The sequence below is a fragment of the Balaenoptera musculus genome, chromosome 13 (genome assembly GCF_009873245.2).
Source record: "Balaenoptera musculus isolate JJ_BM4_2016_0621 chromosome 13, mBalMus1.pri.v3, whole genome shotgun sequence".
Classification (NCBI taxonomy): Eukaryota; Metazoa; Chordata; class Mammalia; order Artiodactyla; family Balaenopteridae; genus Balaenoptera; species Balaenoptera musculus.
In genome coordinates this window covers 74,810,408-74,826,923 of record NC_045797.1, presented here as the reverse complement: position 1 = coordinate 74,826,923, position 16,516 = coordinate 74,810,408, and the positions used below count along the sequence as shown (strand labels likewise).

General features: G+C 37.2%; 1 protein-coding gene across 3 annotated transcripts in view; it reads right to left on the bottom strand.

Annotated features, from left to right (window-relative positions):
• Nucleotides 1–16,220, bottom strand: part of LDAH (lipid droplet associated hydrolase) — a 93,805-nt gene extending 77,585 nt beyond the window's left edge. For 2 of the 3 annotated variants that reach the window (XM_036873250.1, XM_036873251.1), the window contains exons 1-2: nucleotides 16,141–16,211; nucleotides 4,535–4,690 (exon numbers count right to left, since the gene is read on the bottom strand). In XM_036873250.1, coding sequence (XP_036729145.1) covers nucleotides 4,535–4,688 — 154 coding nt within the window. In that variant the 5' untranslated portion in view covers nucleotides 4,689–4,690; nucleotides 16,141–16,211. Of the gene's footprint in view, nucleotides 1–4,534; nucleotides 4,691–16,140 lie in introns of all 3 variants that reach the window. The other variant, XM_036873249.1, reaches the window with a different exon arrangement.
• Nucleotides 16,221–16,516: the final 296 nt, after the last annotated feature.

The window sequence follows — 16,516 nt, the reverse complement described above, 5'->3', positions numbered from 1 at the left end:
AAGACACAGATGTAGAGAATGGACTTGAGGACATGGGGAGGGAGAAGGGTAAGCTGGGATGAAGTGAGAGTGGCATGGACTTATATATACTACCAAATGTAAAACAGATAGCTAGTTGGAAGCAGCCGCATAATACAGGGAGATCAGCTTGGTGCTTTGTGACCACCTTTAGGAGTGGGAGAGGGAGGGTAGGAGAGGGAGGGTGGGAGGGAGACGAAAGAGGGAGGAGATATGGGGATTAGCTGATTCACTTTTAAAGCAGAAACTAACACACCATTGTAAAGCAATTATACTCTAATAAAGATGTTAAAAAAAAAGTGATTTAAAATAAAATGTTACGTCAGTCTATCAGAGATGGACTAAACATAAGGTCTATAGTGGCTTAACAATCTTTGAAATACTGTCATCTTAATTTTCCCCACAGTATAAAAGGACTAGCTCCCCAAATAAAATACAATTTTGAATTCTGCAAACTAAAGAGCAGCAAGAGCCTACAGCTTGCACAAAGCCCAAGGAAACGGGCCAAGGGCAGGAGGAGAATAGACGGGCAAACATAAAAGAACACCAGGAAACAAAATGATCTGAAAATGTCAAAGCACTATAAAACAATGACACTTAAAAAATAAGTGTTTTAAACTTCCCTTTCTCCTCAGTGTCTTCAATGAATGCTCCTTCTATCTCTTCACCATATCTTAAACCTGGCTCTCCCCTATGATGGACTCTCTTCCTTTCACGGCCCTGCAGAAGAGACCTCACTATTCTCTAACACTTCGTATACCTCAATGAGAGCAAAGGCTTTTTGCAACACACCACTCCTAGCACCTAATACCAATGCGTGAGTGAAAACACCTCTGAGTGGGGAAGTATAGAGTGGGCTGTTTGCTCCACTTATAGTTCATCCTACTGTAAGAACCTCTCCTCCCGTAAGATTGAAGCCATCTGCTTCCATCTATCAACTTTCTAGTCATTCTCACACATTCCCTGAAAACCTTGACCCTTAAATGTCAGTTTCACTTGCCATTCCATTAGTTAGGTGATTTCAAAATCTGGGCGGCCTGACTGAGCCAACACCTTTGTCCCATAATTCATTATCTCGATCAAATTCAAAGAACTTCACCTATATCCAATTTAAGCAACTAATTCCAGTAGCCACAGCCTAGATCAGTGGTGTGCATATCAAAATCCACTAGAGGGCTTCTTAAAACCCAGATGCCCCACCCCCAGAGTTTCTGGTTCAGAAGATCTAGGATAGGGTCCCAAAACTTGCATGTGTAACAAGTTCTTAGGTGATGCTGCTGATCCTGACCACAACTTTAACAATGACAGGCCTATGTCTTTTCATTACCCAGAAATGGTTTACATCCAAAGCATCCTAACTCTGATAGCCCTTCTCCAGCTCAATCTTTGACCCTTTTAGACTTCACTCCCAATATACCTGCTATTTGATCACAGCCCTGCTCAAAATCTATCTACTTGTTTTTGGTCAATAATTCCTTTCAGGGCTTCCCTGGTGGCGCAGTGGTTGAGAGTCTGCCTGCCAATGCAGGGGACACGGGTTCGAGCCCTGGTCTGGGAGGATCCCACATGCCGCGGAGCAACTGGGCCCGTGGGCCACAACTACTGAGCCTGCGCGTCTGGAGCCTGTGCTCCACAATAAGAGAGGCTGCAATAGTGAGAGGCCCGCGCACCGCGATGAGGAGTGGCCCCCGCTTGCCACAACTGGGGAAGGCCCTCGCACAGAAACGAAGACCCAACACAGACATAAATAATAAATAAATAAATAAATAAACCCAAAGTTTAAAAAAATAATAATAATAATTCCTTTCATCCTGAATGTCTGCTATTTTCAATGCTGACCAATTTCCTTAAGGCCCCAATCCACCCTCTGCCATCCTTATTCTCCACAGATCACCTCAACTCTTAATTAACAGAGAAAACAGAGGTCAGGAGGCAGGAACTACTTTATTTCCTCTGACACACCTTCACACTTCTCCATTACAGTAACCAACGTCACCTCCTTCATTCTAGCCTCAGAAAGATATTCCTTCTCCAGTCCAATATAATGTTTCTAATTATTTTCTCAATCCCACACTCCACCATTGCCTCCAAATCTCCGCTTCATATAATAGCACTTGTCATGCCTATAATTTCAAACTCTCCCTCACTATTGGCAGAGCATATGTATTTTTTATTTTTTTAAATAAATTTATTTATTTATTTTTGGCTGTGTTGGGTCTTTGTTGCTGCGCGCAGGCTTTCTCTAGTTGCGGCGAGCGGGGGCTACTCTTCGTTGCGGTGCACGGGCTTCTCATTGTGGTGGCTTCTCTTGTTGCGGAGCACGGGCTCTAGGCACGCGGGCTCAGTAGTTGTGGCTTGCGGACTCTAGAGAGCAGGCTCAGTAGTTGTGGCACACAGGCTTAGTTGCTCTGAGGCATGTCGGATCTTCCCGGACCAAGGATCGAACCTGTGTCCCCTGCACTGGCAGGTGGATTCTTAACCACTGTGCCACCGGGGAAGTCCCTGTATTTTTAATTTTAATAGATGCTGACAGACTGCTTTCCAAAAAGACTGTTACATCATGGCAGAACACTGGAAGTTTATTTTCAGAACAGGTTAAACCAAAGAGAGATTCTGGATCAGAAGTCTTAGCCCAGTTGAGAACAAAAGCACTACACTGAGAAGAAACACTGAAACTCCAACCTCCTCTCCCTTGTTCAGATCTGAACATTAGCAGACAGGCTTCCATTCCTCAAATAGGATACTTGGAAGATTCCTTCCTGGAAAAGTGAACAATCCAAGAAACAGCTACAGATACTGAAAGCTGGAAATCCTCCAATGGAATGCTGAGTCCCTACCCAATCACCTTAAGGTGAGGATTACCTAAGGTAACCAACCACTCCGATTTGCCCATCCTGTTGTCATGGTTTTAGTACCGAAAGTCATGTGTCCTCGAAAACGCCTCAGACTAGGATGGCTAGTCACCCTAGGCATACCTGTGGACAAGCCCCACCCCTGAATACAAGCTTCCAATAAATTTTTTACGTCTTCCCCTTAAAAATGAAAGGGTAGTCAAGGATGATCAAACATTTGAGGAAAAACAAACACTAATAGGAACAGAAAAAGGAATGCAGCAAAAACTCTAACAATGCAGGAAGCCAAAAAAAGAGATAATGCACCCACAAAACACATGAAACAGAAGACTATAAAAAAGAAAAGAACACAGAGCTCTGAGAATTGAAGATAAGTTTCTGGCTTAAAAAGGTCCACCAAAATCCAGTGTATGAAAAACAGCCATACCAAGGTGCCTGACTATAAAATTTCAGAATCTTAGAACAAAGAAAAGATCTAAAATATTTTTTTGCTGCGGGAGGGGGGGAGCTTCACATACAAAAGATAAAAAATCAGAATAATATCAAGACTTCTCAAAAACAGTCTGAACCCTGGAAAACAATGAACATGGCCTCCAAATTCTAAGGAAACCACGATCTCCAACCTAGAACTCTTAAGACGTTTTCTGACATGCTAGAAATGTAAAAGACTACTTCCCATGCACCTCTTCTCAGGAAGCTCCTAGAAGGTATGCTCCACCAAAAACAAGGGAATAAACCCAGAAAAAAAAATACGGGATCCAGGAAACAAGGAATCCAACCAGGAGAAAAGTGAAAGGAGTCCCCAGGATGGCCTGTGTAAGAAGCCTAGAGAGCAACCAGTCTAGACTGGAGCCGAAGAACACAGAATTCTGGGAGGGACAGCCCCAAAAAGCAAACCAAAACAAAACAGAAACCCTATTACTCAAAAGCTGAGAAGTTTTTTTCACTTCTGGAGAATAATTTTAGGATAAATTACCGATTGAAACACAGAAAACTAAGCAAATAAAAGGGACAACCATTGATCCAGGGAAAACAAACAAAAATGTACAAGAAAAGAAATCATAATACCCCATAGGCCTAGCTGTGTACATGAGATGATATAATATGATACATATTAACAGTTTCATTTTTAATCTTTAGGCTGATATATATATATACACACACATACATTTTTCAAGCTCATATTTTTAAAAAGTGCTTCGAATACCTACAATCAAGCATCTTCCCCTAACATTCTATTGATACTGATCCAGCATAAATCACAAATGACCCAGCTGACAAATCCCAGAATAAATAAATGTTCTACCATAAACTTACAATCATCTTGAAATAAGACAGTAAAAATTATTTAGAAAACTGTCAAAAAATATTATTTGATAAAGTTCTAATTATTCTAAATATTGTTAAGAAATTTTAAAAAGCAGATTATAAAACTACTTATGGCACACATTGTGATTTTAAAAATGTATATAATATATGTACTATTAATGCATAGATGACAAACAAAATGTCCAGCCACTAAAGTATCAAGGGTGGTTGTTATCAATGGTTTGAGTGATTCTATTTCCTTCTATAAGGATTTTTATATTTATCAAATTCTCTTAAAATCAGAAATAGTTATAAGTATCTGTATACAGTCTTCTCATCCAGATTTTTAAACTTACCAGGAATAATGAAAATAAGCAGCTTAGGCCTGTTGGCAATTTGATCGTTAATGAGGTCAGTCCAGGGCCCACATTTTAGAACCTGGGTTTCAATTCCACAACATAGAATGAATTCCTCGTGCACAGGAATTTCTTCCTTGATTTCTGAGTCCATTTCTAAATAAGTGGAGAAGAACAATAAGAAGAGTCACTAAAATATAAAACTTTGAGCCAAAGACAATATTCGAGAATAAAAAAGACAAAATTCAATATACCTAGAAGGAAATGTCACAAAGAGATATGAGAGATATATGACTATTCAGCTATTCTAGATTACAGGATTGAAAAAAAAAATTAAACCACAAGAGAAGAGAGAAAGAGGGGCATGTCTTTGGTGAAATTAAAGACTACAGAGGAGTGTGAATCAAAACAAAAATCCCACCACTCTCCTCTCCAGTCTAAATTGACAATATCCATGGCTAACTTCCACTTTCCCTCTGCTGGAATTCTTGTATAGCTATATGCTCTACCAGTGAGAGAAGTCCCCCTACCTTCACCTGGTGAAGTCTGGTGAAAAAATACAGAGGCTATGGCTGCCCTTGTACTCTCTCAGATAGAACTGTAAAGAGGGACAGTGAACTCCTTGATGAGCTCTGAGTTTTCCTCTATTAATCCTCTCATCCCAAATTCTGTATGTTTTTATAAATTTTTAAAGCATTACATTATTAAATTATGAAATGGATAGGTGGAAGAAAACAGAATATGAGATAACATCATGAACAATTTTCTGAATAATCAAGATATGTGCAAAAATGCAGTCCCAAATTATTTATATTACCCCTCCACCTCTGCCTTCCCTGTGTCTATCAACACGACCATGTCCCAAACTTTCATTGGTCTTTCTATCCTCCTCTTCAACTATCCTCCTTTCATTCAGAGCCCTCTAGAGTCTAGATTATAAGTACCCTTAAAGCTTTTTCTCCTCTTACCACTTTATGCCAAGCTTGTACTCTGGTCTATCTTGTCCCTGCATTTCCTCAGTGTCTTCATGCTTTTCTGCTCCTATACCTTTGCTAATGGTTTTACTCTGCCACCACTTCTGGAATGCTTTCCCCCTTGTGCCACTTATCAATTTATTGCCTCCAAATTCATCCTTCATTGCCTTCTCTGGAAAAATGGATCTGGGTCTTTTAAATATTTTTCCTCTGCCAACTGATATGATGTTGACCTTGAAGAGTGTACTGGAAGAGAGACACCGCAGGAAGAAGGATTTCTCCCCTGGTTTCAATGTACCCTCTCAGAAGACTTCTGGAGCACTTGTCCCCTCACCCCCGTGCTCAGGCTGTGAGGTCTCTCTAGAGCAGTGACTTCCAACCAGAGACAATTTTGCTCCCAGAAGACATACGGCAATAAATAAAAATAGTTTTCAACGTCACAACTTGGCATCAGGGGAGGTGTTACTGCCAGCATCTAGTGAGTAGAGGCCAGGGGTACTGCTAAGCATCCTACACTGCACAGGACGGCGCCCACAACCAAGAATCACTAGCCCAAAAGGTCAACAGTGCCAAGGTTGGAAAAATACCTGGAATGAAAAATTTTCACTTAAAAAGTGGGGTCTCCTTTCAAAATTATATTAAGAATATACTGACTGACTAAATAAATAAAAGTATCATCTCACCTTTTCTTGTGGATTGATTTTTAGTTCACTTATAAATGTCACTGTAGCCCAATCTTTGAAACTATCACAAAATACAGTATATTTATAAAGGTCTTATGACATTTGTAAAGTGTTAGAAACAATATTAGATTTAACTGTTATACACAGTATTAAATTAGAGCACTGACAGAGAGAACACTGGCTAAATTTAAGATTTGCACCACAAGAGAATCCAAAGTTATTAACTGTAATCAACTCATAAATACTTAACTTCAAAGTAAATGACATCTTAGGAGTTTGATTAGCCACAAAGTTAATGAGAATGCAAGTAGATATGAAACTTAAACAGTCTATGAAAATCAGAAAACAAAAAAGTAACAACTCTAAAACACTTCAAGTAAAATACAACTGAGAAACACTGAGTTAATGTATGTATTTGTAAAGCATCTTTTTATTTTACTGCACTCTTATGTTTCTGAATCTCACACAGCCAAATAAAAAGAGTAAAGAAAAACTTTACTTTCTTCCTTACCTAAGAACCCAAGGTAATTCAATGCTGCCAACAATGGGCAGGTTAAGACAGGACAATGTGTTCCAATATATATTATTAAAGGCTGATGGCCCCACCTTCAGCCGCCACCCACAAGCAATTTTAATGATCAGTTTTGATAAACAGCAAGACTTAGCCTGGATAAAAACCATATGTACAGTGTAGATATAATCTGTACAACTTAGGCAATCCTTACTCAGCTAAGCATAGGTGTTCATCTGCTTATATTAATGGGTTTCTAACTTTATTTAGTAAAAGAATTTTTTTCCAATTAAATCTTATACAAACCTAGACAATACACAAAACTGAAAAGCAGCATTTGATCACTATAAATGAGTCCCTCACCATCCAAGTAATGTCTGCATTTTATTTTGGCTACTCAGAATTCTACTTTATCCATCATGTAAGAACTGCACATGATAAAAAAGTTTTTTTAAAAAACTCGTTGCAATGTCCAGGTAGTCTTCAATGAAACTACATTACATTTGAAAAAGAGACAGTAAGATACTTTTCTTTCAAAGTTAAAGCACAAACAAAATCTAAAAATAACTTGTATTATTTATCATGTATATAAGGCAGATAAGGAGCTGCTGAAACTTCTTCAAATGACAAAAATTTTATATATATTATTATCAAATATAAGTTGTGACCTGTGTTACTGTCCCATAGTTACACAAAGCAGAGCATACACTCTGCATGTATCTGCACTTTGACTGGCAATTAATTAGTGGTATTCCTGGGCATAGTACTAAACCTACTTGTAAAGTATTTAGTGACTAGACAAGTGAGGATTAAATTTTTAAAGGCCCAGGGAAGAGATACAAAATTTGTAATTGTTATCAAAACACAATATAAGAAGTACAAATACATACAAAATTGGCAGCGGAAGCTTTATTCCAAGTTCTTTTTTTTTTTAAATTAGCCTGGTAGCAAACTTTGACATGCTGGTTATCTCTGTAGTATATTAAATGTTTGGTATATAATAGAAGTGAGTCTAGGAATTGTTTTAAATTAGAGAGGCTTTTTTAGTTTAAAATGTACATTAAAATTAAGTTTGATCCTGAAGTGGGTAGGAAGGTGGGTGAAATAGGTGAAGGGGATTAAGAGGTACAAACCTCCAGTTATATAATAAATAAGTCACAGGGATGTAATATGCAGCATAAGAAATATGGTCAATAATATTGTAACAACATTGTATGGGGACAGAAGTAAAAAGAGAAATAGACAAATCCACAATCATAGTGAAAGATTCTAACACACCTCTTAGAATGATAGAATGAGCACAGAAAAAAATATCAACAAAAATATATAAATTTTGATTGACATAATTAATATTTATGTTAACATAATCAACATAACTGACATATATAGAACTCTATACCAAATAAGTGCAAAATGCATATCCTTTTCAAGTGTACATGGAACATTTACCAAAACTGACCATATACTTGGCCATACAGCAAGACTCAACAAATTTCAAAGAACTGAAATAATATAGAGGATGTTCTCTAACCACAGTGGAATTAAGCCAAAACTAAATAACAAAAATAATAAGAAAATCTGCCAATTTTCGGAAATTAAGCAATATACTTCTAAATAACTGATGAGGGAAAGAAGAAATCACAATGCAATTTAGAACTAAATAATAATGAAACAAATAATGAAAATATGATATATCAAAATGTATAGGATACAGACAAAGGCATGAATGTAAGAAAATTTAAAGTCTTAAAATACTTTCTAAAATATTTTCTAAAATAGTAGGAAAAAAAGGCTGGAAATCAATGATCTAACTATCTATCTTAAGGAGTTAGAAAAACTAAATGAATCCAAATAAATAAAATAGAAAAAGTAAAATAACAAAAAATAGAAATTAATGTGATAGGAAAAGAAAGTTTACATTTTAAAAGATTAACAAAGCCAAAAGTTTGCTCTTTGAAAAGACCTATAAATAAATAAACAAACCCCTGAGAAGACACATCAAGAAAAAGGGCACAAATAACCAATATCAGAAGTGAAGAGAAGATATCACTCCAAATTTCATGGACATTAAAAAGATAATAAAAGAATATTATGAGGAACTTTATGCCAATAAATTTGATGTGGGCAAATTCTGAAACAAACACAAAAAGGCTAGAAACATCTTTACAGTCCTATAACCAGCAGACATTGAATTCATAACTCCTAGTCCAGATGAGAGTCAACACTTAAGGAAGAAATAATACCAATCTTACAGAGTTGGCCAGGGAACAGAAAAAGAGGGCCCATTTATCAACTCATTTTATGAGGCCAGTAAACTTTGGTATAATACCTAACAAGGGCATTATAAGAAAGGAAACATATGGGACAACCTCTCTCAGAAACACAGATGCAAAAACTCTATTCAAAATATTAGTAGACCAAATTCAGTGATACATAAAGGGTTATACATGACAACCAAATTGTGTATAAATCAGAAATGCAAGGTTGTTTAAACATTCAAAATGTAATCAATGTAACACATTAGTAGAATAAAGGAGAAAGATATATAATCATCTCAACCAATATAGAAAATACACTTGATAAAATACAATACAGTCATGAAAAACTCTTAAAAAAGAAGAAATAGAGGGATTATCTTTTACAGAATCTAAGAATCTATAAAAAACCTACAGCAAAAACAACAACAACAACAAAACCTACAGCAGATATTTTACTAAGGGTGAAATACTAAAAGCACCTCTGAGTTTGACATCAAGACAAGAAAGTCTGCTATCAACACTTCTATTCTACAGTGTACTTGAGGTCTCTGCCAATGTAATAAGACACAGAAGAGAAATAAATATATATAGATTGGATAGGAAGAAAGATAGCTGTCATTAGTCACAAACACCAATATTATATACATTATATGGGTGTTCTAGTTATGCCTGTTGCATTATTCCAAAATTTGGTGGCTTAAAACAACCATTTTATTATACTCATGGATTCTGTGGGTCAGGAATTAAGAAAGGGCATAGCAAGAATAGCCTATCTCTAATCTGTAATATCTGGTGGCCTTAGCTGAGGAGACTTTTTACTGTGGGCGGGGGGCAGGGGGCGGGGAATGCACCATTATGTTTATTAGAAGTTGGATTTCAATGTGTGCTCTAGACAGATGACAGAATAAATACCCACACCTTGAGAAAAGGAAGTCCACAATTCATACAAAGTGCTCACTACAGAAAGTTGCTGTGTCAAAATCCAGGCAAGGACCACACTCGGAGCAGCCCCTCCTCTCCCACTGCCCTCAACAAGGGCTGTGCTATGGTTCTTTATTTTATTATTTCTTTTATTTATCTTTATTATTATTAATATTATTATTGGCTTCTCCTGTGGTCACTGGTGGGTGTGATATGTTCCATGGGGGCAAGAGTCTTCTGGAAGTGAGAGTCCTCTGGAAGTGAGAGTCCTCTGGAAGTATCTTTATTCACATGTCTGATGACTGATGCTGCTTTCAGATAGGTTGCTGGCCAGGAATATCTATACATGTCTACTCTGTATGGTCTCTCCACATGGACTATTTTGGGCTTGTTCAGAGCATGAGAACTGGGTTCCAAGAGCAATTGTCTCAAGAGTACCAGACTGAAACTGCATCACCTTTTAAGACCTAGTCTCAGAAGTCACACAGCATTACTTCCATGTTAGCCACAAGCTCACCCATATGCAAGGGGAGCAAAATGGACCTCTCTAAATAAGGGAAGTATCATATCATATGAATAGTATGTGGTATGGGAGTTACTGTTGTAGCCAACTTTGGAAAACACAATCTGTCAAAATAGGTTAAACAAAGATTTTAGTTCTGCAGACCCTTTCAAATTATATTATTAAGAAGATTGTGAAAGACAGAAAAAACACAAGATTTCATTAGAGTTTGGAAGCTATCAAAATAACCTAAGCAAGAAATAAGGGCAAGAGTGGGAAAGGAGTGAATGAGAGACTAAAGTCTTGGTAATAATTCTGTAAGGGAATCCAGGGAAGGGAAAGTGACAAAGATGACTTGGATTCTGATGCTAAAGATGAGGGGAATGGAAACACTGCAATCCTATCATCAATAAGCAGTACCATTACTTTTAATTCTTGTAGTCTTTGGGTATAAAATATCTCACTCTTTAATTTGTATTTCTCTGACTACTAGTATATTTGAACATCTTTTCATGTTTGCTGGCCTTCTGGACTTTCTTTTCTGTGAACTGTCTATTCATATCCTTTGCCTGACTTCCAAGTGGGTTATTTATCATTTTCTTATTGGTTTGTGAGACAACTTTGTATATTGCTGATATTAAGCCTTTTCTGGACTCCTATATTTAACATATAGCTTCCTAGACGTTTATTTTAATTTTTATTATTCTAGTTTTTACATTTTAACTTTTAAACCATCTATATAAGAATTCAACTTTGTTTTTCTTACAATAGAGAGCTACTTGTGCTTATCCTATTTAATTAAAAAAATCATCTTTTCCCCACTTTTTCATATATTAAATTTTCATACTTACTGGGAAATACGTTTGTTTTTTTTTTTTTTTTTTAATTTTTTAAAACTTTATTTTCTGAACAGGTATTACATACACATGGTACAAAATTCAAAGAGTAAGGAGGGTAGACAGTGAAAGTAAGCATCCTTCTCTTCTCAGTTTCCTAGCTGTTTAGGTTCTTGTTGTTATCAATTTCTTGAGTATCCTTCAAGAGATATTTCAAGCATTTTTAGAACCATATTCATTTACACGTTATTTTTTCCTCACACAAATGGTAGCACACTTTACATAATCTTCACTTTTTTTCACTTAATGAAATATCTGGGTAGGGAAATACGTTTTTAATCACAGTGCTATAATGTCAATGAATCTGGCAACTGGGTCCATGATTAATTTTTAATTATTTGGTAAGGGTAGAAATCGAACCAATAAAACCAAGAATCAACGTTACCTAAATCTCAAGTATGGCCAGTGAAAGTTATCTGTTGTACTTAAAATCGTCAGTGTTATTCAAGGGAAAAAGGGGGAAAGGAGGGGGCTTTCTGAATCTGGAACTATATCACAAAACTCCTTTAAAAGTTTTAGTAAGCAAATGTAAATTTTTCATTTCATTTTTGCTTCTTGGTTTCTTTTTTCTAGAATTCCAAAATTCCCGCTCCACCTGCTAGTGGGATACTACAGTTTGCCATTTACCAAGGCCTAGATTTCCTTCTTCATTCCTTCCCCATTTCCCTTTTATTAGTTTCTAATATGAAATTGCCTGAAACAAGGAGAGAAAAATTACATCTGTTCACTTTTCTTCTGCTAATTACAGCAATAATTCTGCTGAGAAGATTAAAATCTTGAGTAAGATGATTAGTTTATATGCACAAATAATCCACAGCTATCATTAATTTTGCTCAGAAATTACATGGATATTCAAAGTAATTCTTCTTAAACGATAAAATACTTTACAAAAGTAAGAACCAAATGTAATTATAGAATTGAAAAGTATAATACATTTTTAAAAACTTGGTGGATGGGTTCACTAGTAGAGTTAAATTGACAGAACAGGATCAGTGAACTTGAAGACACATCAATAGAATTTACTAAATCTAAACAAGACGAAAACAGACTTTTTAAAAAATGAGCAGGATCTCAGGGACTGGCAGGAAAATAACAAATGGCCCAACGTTTGTATAACCAGAGTCCCAGGGATATAGAAGAAGGAGTATGGGGCTGAAAAATGTTATAAAAAAATAATGGATAAAAACCTCTTTAATTTGGCAAAACACATAAAACCTACAGATTCAAGAAGCTGAGTTAACCCCAAATAGGATAAAACCAAAGAAATACAATACAAAGCACATCATAGTCAAACTTCAGAAAACTAAAAACAAAGAAAAAAATCTAAAAAGCAGCCAGAGAGAAATGACATATTACCTACAGGCAAACAATAATTTGAATGTCAGCAGATTTCTCATCAGAAACCAAGGAGGCTAGGAAGAAGTGGCAAACGTTTTTCAAGTGCTGAAGGAAAGTAACTCTCAACCCCAAATTCCTTATCAGAAAAAACTATCCTTACTATCCTTCAAGAATGAAGGAGAAATAAAGATATTCTCAAATGAAGAAAAACTAAAGGAATTTGTCACTAACATAGCTACCTCTTAAGTAAGGTCTCTTAAAGGAAGTTCTCCAAACAGAAAGGAATAAGTGAATAAGGTTTAACTTCAGATAAAAAAGAACAATGGAATAGGTAAAAGCAGTGGTAAATATAATGGATTATGTTTCTCGTCATTAGCTTCTTCAATAATATTTCATGGTTGAAGTAAAAGTTTAATGTGGTATTCAGTGTATGTAGAGGAAATCTGATAATTATATTTAAAAAATGGAAAGGGTAAAAGGATGTAAATGTAAGTGAGGTTTCTACACTTCACTTAAGGTAGTAAAATGTCAATACAAAAGTAGGCTGTGTGATTTTATGTATATATACTGTCATACCTAGGGCAACCATGAAAAAAAAAGTATACTAAGAGATATACTCAAGAATGTAAACAAGTCAAATAAAATTCTAAAAAGCATTTAAGTAACCTACAAGGAGGCAAGAAAAGAGAACAGAAAAATGATAACAGAGGAAACCAACAACAACAATAAATAATAAAATGGCTGAATTAAGCCCTAACATATCAATGATTATTTTAAAATACAAATGGTCTAATTATACTGGTTAAAAGGCAGAGATTGGTAGAATGGATTTAAAAAGAAACATGACCTAACTATATGTTGCTTACAAGAAACTCACTTCAAACATAATGACATTGGTAGGTTGCAAATAAAAGAATGGGAAAAGATATATCATGCTAATATTATTTTTTTAAAAAGCACAATGGCTATGCAACTATCAGATAAAGTAGACTTTAAAGCAAAGAAAATTACTGAACAAGGAGGGACATTTCAGATTAATCCACCAAGAAGACATCCTAAATATACATGCACTGAACAACAGACATTCAAAATACATAAAGCAAATACCATACAGCTAAACGGAGAAAGAGAAATTCCACAATTATAGTTGGAAACTTTTAGCAATGAAACAACTACTAGACAATCAATAATGTATGGAAGAACCTAACAATACCATCAACCAACAGGATATAATTGACATGCAATTGACATCCAACAACAGCAGAATACACATTCTTTTCAAGTGCCCATTGAACATTCACCAAGATATACCTCATCATGAGCCAGAAAACAAACGTAAATTTAAAAGAACTAAATCATACAGCTTATGTTTCTGACCATTATGGAATAAAACTAGAAATCAGTAACAGAAAAGACAACAGGTAAATCTCCAAATACTTGGAAACCAAAGAGCACACTTCTAAATAATCCATGGGTCCAACAGGAAGTTGCAAAGGAATTTAAGAATACATAGACTCAATGAAAATGAAAAGACAATACACCAAAATTTGTGAGATACAACAAAAGCAATACTGAGAGGGAAATTTATGGCACTATATGCTAGCATTAGAAACAAGAAAAGGTCTCAAATTAATAATCAAGAAACTAGAAAAAAGAATAGTAGAATAAACCTAAAGCAAGCAGAAGAAAATGATGGAGCAAAAATCAATAAAATTGAAAAAGAAAAATTAAATAAAGTGCTAGTTCTTTGAAAAAGATCAATAAAATCAATAAACCACCACTGAAAAGAGAGAAGATGCAAATACTAACATCAGGAATGAAACAGGGGTTATCACTAAAGACCCTACACAATACTATTGCCCTGATACCAAAACTGGACAAAGACAGTACAAAAAAAGAAAACTACATGGGAATTTCCTGGCGGTCCAGTGGTTAGGACTCGTCACTTTCACTGCCTGTGCCTGGTTCAAACCCTGGTCCCTGGTCGGGGAACTAAGATCCCACAAGCCATGCGGTGTGGCCAAAAAAAAAACACAAAGAAACAAACAAACCAAAAAAAAAACCCAAAACAAAGCAACACACCAATACCTCTCCTATCTATACCTTAACAAAATATTAACAAATAGAATCTAGCAATGTATAAGAAGAATTACGTGGGATCTATTCCATGTATATTCAACGTTCAAAAATCAATCAGTGTAGTCCACCATATCAAGATGCTAAAGAAAAACATATGATCACATGAATTAACTAAATGCACACCCTATGACACAACAATTATACTATTGGGCATTTTTCCTAGAGAAATGAAAACATATTCACAGAAAACCTTCAAGCAAAGATTCACAGCAGTTCTATTGTAACAGCCCATAACTGGATACTACGCAAATGTCCTTCAACAAGTGAATGGTAAAACCAACTGTGGTACAACCATACCATAGAATACTACTCAGTGATAAAAAGGAACAAACTATTGACACACTCAACAACTTGGATGGATCTTAAAGGAATTATGCAACCTGTCTCGTGTAGAAAAAGAAAAAAACCCAAGGGTGACAGTTTACAGTAAGGCCTATGTGTGGATGAAAAGCAGCGTGAGCACTAGGGTCTGCTGCAAAGAACTTCAAGAGAGCTGTGAGAGTCAGTGTATGGGTCATTCTTTAAGAGTTGATGTTTACTGAGTGCTTATTACATGTAAAGCACTGTTCCAAGTGTTGTATGAATTATCTCAGTTAATAAAATAATCTTATCAAGTGGCTACTACTGTACTCCATTTTATACATGAGAAAAAATGAGACAGACTATTTCTGAAAAATACCATGATGCATGGCACTCGGTAGAGGCAACAAAGCCGCAATTGTTTCCCCCAAAATGCTGCACTCCAAATTCAAGGGAGCAAGCGCCGTTTTGACCTTGGCGCCACGGAGAAATATTACCGCAGCTATAGTGAACCTCAAACAACTGGTTAGGGGAGTGTCAAGTTCAGAGATTGGTGCAAGAGTCAGTTCTCAAGGATACCTGGTGTAACAAATTTGGGAGAGGCGTGGGGAAGGAAGTTGATCCTGATGAGAAACTCGATTCCAAACCAAAAGAGCCCGTTAATGGACAAGGTTGGAAACTGAGACCCAGGGAGGGAAGAGAGTGACTTGCCCAGGGCTAGAGGCTTGGTTGATACAAGAACTCAGACCTTTGGAGTCCCCGGCCCAGACTCTAGTCACTTCTAGTCACTTCTTCCCTGCCAGTCGCCCAACGTCCTGGACCTTACCCCCCAGAGGGGCCGCCATAAGACTCTCCACAGGCGGGCTACAGTTAGCAGTACAAATGGTACGTTCCCGCTGGGCAAGCAGCCAAAGGGGCTCCCGGCCAAAGTGGCCCCGAACCCCCGAGCGGTCGCAGCCGTCTGGCTAAGGACAGCACGGGCTCTGCGAGGAGCCATAGAGAGGAAGGGCTCCAGCTCCCGCGTGCCTGCCCGGCCGTCCTTTCTCCTACAAAGTCACCCCGAGCGTGGGAGGCAGGTCCTCACCTGTCAGCCTAGAAGGCAGCTGGCTCTACCGTGGCCGTCCTGGTTAGGCGTCACCGGGACCGGAAGTCCCGCCTCTCTCTGACGTCACAGCACCGCGCCGCGCGCCGCTCCCGGGGAACTGGTACCTTTAGGACACGTGGTGTGGCGGGGCTTGGGAGGTTCTTGACCCTGGGTTGGGCCCTGTGGCCCAGATCCAGCGAGACCGCTGGGAAGCTGTCGCTATGCTGGAACTGCCTCTTCCCTTTCATTTGAATTTCATCCGCCTCTTATTTTAGTCATCCTTGATACACTTCAGCTTCCCTTTCTCCAGTTCTCCCCCATGCCCATGTTTCCCTTCCTACGTTACTGGTTGCATCTCTTCCCTTCCTTTCCCCAC